General features: G+C 58.8%; 1 protein-coding gene across 1 annotated transcript in view; it reads left to right on the top strand.

The window, feature by feature from the left end:
• Positions 1–364: 364 nt before the first annotated feature.
• Positions 365–2,170, top strand: part of MAVS (mitochondrial antiviral signaling protein) — a 4,034-nt gene continuing 2,228 nt past the window's right edge. The window contains exons 1-4 of the mRNA XM_010019809.1: positions 365–481; positions 1,032–1,206; positions 1,580–1,785; positions 2,019–2,141. Of these exons, the coding sequence (XP_010018111.1) occupies positions 365–481; positions 1,032–1,206; positions 1,580–1,785; positions 2,019–2,141 (621 nt within the window). The remainder of the gene's footprint in view (positions 482–1,031; positions 1,207–1,579; positions 1,786–2,018; positions 2,142–2,170) is intronic.

Genomic DNA, 2,170 nt, shown 5'->3' with positions numbered 1-2,170 from the left:
TCTCCCACGGCCTTGTCCGTGTCCCCCTTGGCCTGGCCTGGCCCCGCGCCGCTCCTGTCGCGATACAGTCACGAGAGCGCCGCGGGATCCATCCGGCTGCAGCAGGAAGGAGAATAAACAGGGGCTGGACGGGAGCCAGAGGGAGGTTGGATTGCAAAAGCAGAGCCGAGAGCTCAACTTGAAACTGAGTATTTCCTCTTCGTGTGTTTTCCGCTCTGGATTTCCCCCTGCGCCGGTTGCTGCCACAGAGAGTTGAGTGCTGAGGGAACAGACTCCTATGGGAAAAGCCCGAGCTCCTGTGGAAACGCTGGGCATTCCCAGCAGCCCTCCACTCATGTTAGCTCTCAGCAGGTGCTGAGCCAGGATGGGCTTTGCCGAAGAGGAAGTGTACAACTACATTATGAAAAACCTCAAGAATTTCAGGAACATCCGTGTGGCGTCGCTGACCGATTCCCTGAGCTGCCTCACTGATGCTGACAGAGTAAGTTCCTGCTTTCCCGAGTCCTGCCAGGCTCCTTCCAGAACAGATGAGGAGGCCACGAGAATGCTCAGGAGCTGGAGCAACTCCCGTATGGAGACAGGCTGAGAACATTGGGCTGTTCAGTCTGGAGAAGAGAAGCTGCGTGGAGACCTCAGAGCAGCTTCCAGTGTCTAAAAGGGGCTACAAGGATGCTGGGGAGGGACCTTCATCAGGGACTGTAGGGACAGGACAAGGGGAATGGCTTGAAACAGCCAGAGGGGAGATTGAGATGAGCACTTGTTTTTTTTAGGGTGCTGAGGTGCTGGCACAGGGTGCCCAGAGAAGCTGCCCCATCCCTGGCAGTGTTCAAGGCCAGGTTGGACACAGGGGCTTGGAGCAACCTGCTCTAGTGGAAGGTGTCCCTGCCCATGGCAGGGCTTGGAGCTGGAGGAGCTTTAAGCTCCCTTCCATCCCAAAGCATTCCATGATTCTATGATACAGCTCAGGTAACATATACCACCCTAGCTCTAAGCCAGCCCCTCTCTTAGCACCCTGTGTATGGTTTATTCAGGATGAGCTCCATGCCCGGGAGGAAGCACGGGGTAGCCAGGCCACTGTCTACAGGTTGTATCAGTACCTGAAGTGCCGGCAGGGCTGGGTGAGGGACCTCATCGAGGCGCTGCGCCAGAACAACGCCGGGGACCTGGCCAACGAGCTGCAGCACGTGTACGACTCCTGGCAACCCCGTAAGTAGCCCCAGTGTCCCTGGGGGCTGCCCCGGTTGTTTGGAGGACATGGGGATCCGAACCACATGTCCTGGTGTCTGATCTCTCCCTGCTTTGGCTTCCTGGGGGTGTCTGACTGTCCCCAGGGATGTCCCTTGCCCTGGTGATGTGGCTAAGGATGATGGGGTCCTTGTTTGAAGGTGTTTGGGTTGGTGGTGGTCTGGTTTCTCACCCTGGGGGGAGATTGAAGGATGAATGAAGGAGTGCTGTGAGCTTGGCAGATGCGGGGACACAGAAGGGCCATGTAAGGGGCTGCCTCAGCCCCACGCTCATCCTTTGCCTCCTTTGCTTTTCCCTCAGTGTCCATGCTCACAAACCACCTTGGCTCCTCCAGGTCCCCCTGCTCCCACCGCTGCCTCGTCCCCTCCTGCAGCCAGCAATGCCCGTCCCACTGTCACCTCCACCGCAGCCCAGACATTGTCTCCAGCTCCCAACCCTGCTCCAGGTGCCCCGTTGGCTGAGCAGCCACACCGAGACCTGCCCGGTGCTGCCACCACCACAAGCATGGACCTGGATGCCAGGACCCCAGTGCAGGAATCAGTAAGTGTGACCTGTCAGATGGGGGCAGAAGCTCTTCCCTGTGAGGGTGCTGAGGCGCTGGCACAGGGTGCCCAGAGAAGCTGTGGCTGCCCCATTCCTGGCAGTGTTCAGGCCAGGTTGGACACAGGGGCTTGGAGCAACCTGCTCTAGTGGAAGGTGTCCCTGCCCGTGGCAGGGGGTTGGAACTGGGGTTTGTGAGTTCCATCACAAACCATTCTATGATTTCCTTCCAGCTCCCCAAAATCCTGAAGCAAGAGACATCCCGGCCACCTCTGCCTGGGAGCACAGCCCATGATGGAGCGAGCACTGGGCACGGTGCCGAGGGACATCTCTCACTCCCCATCAAGGCCATGCAGGCACCAGCAGGGACCCCCGGGACAGGGAG

The sequence above is a fragment of the Nestor notabilis genome, unplaced genomic scaffold (assembly GCF_000696875.1).
Source record: "Nestor notabilis isolate BGI_N333 unplaced genomic scaffold, ASM69687v1 scaffold29628, whole genome shotgun sequence".
In the NCBI taxonomy this organism is placed as follows: Eukaryota; Metazoa; Chordata; class Aves; order Psittaciformes; family Psittacidae; genus Nestor; species Nestor notabilis.
Note: the sequence above shows the minus strand (reverse complement) of the source record. Positions and strands in the feature narration are given on the sequence as shown.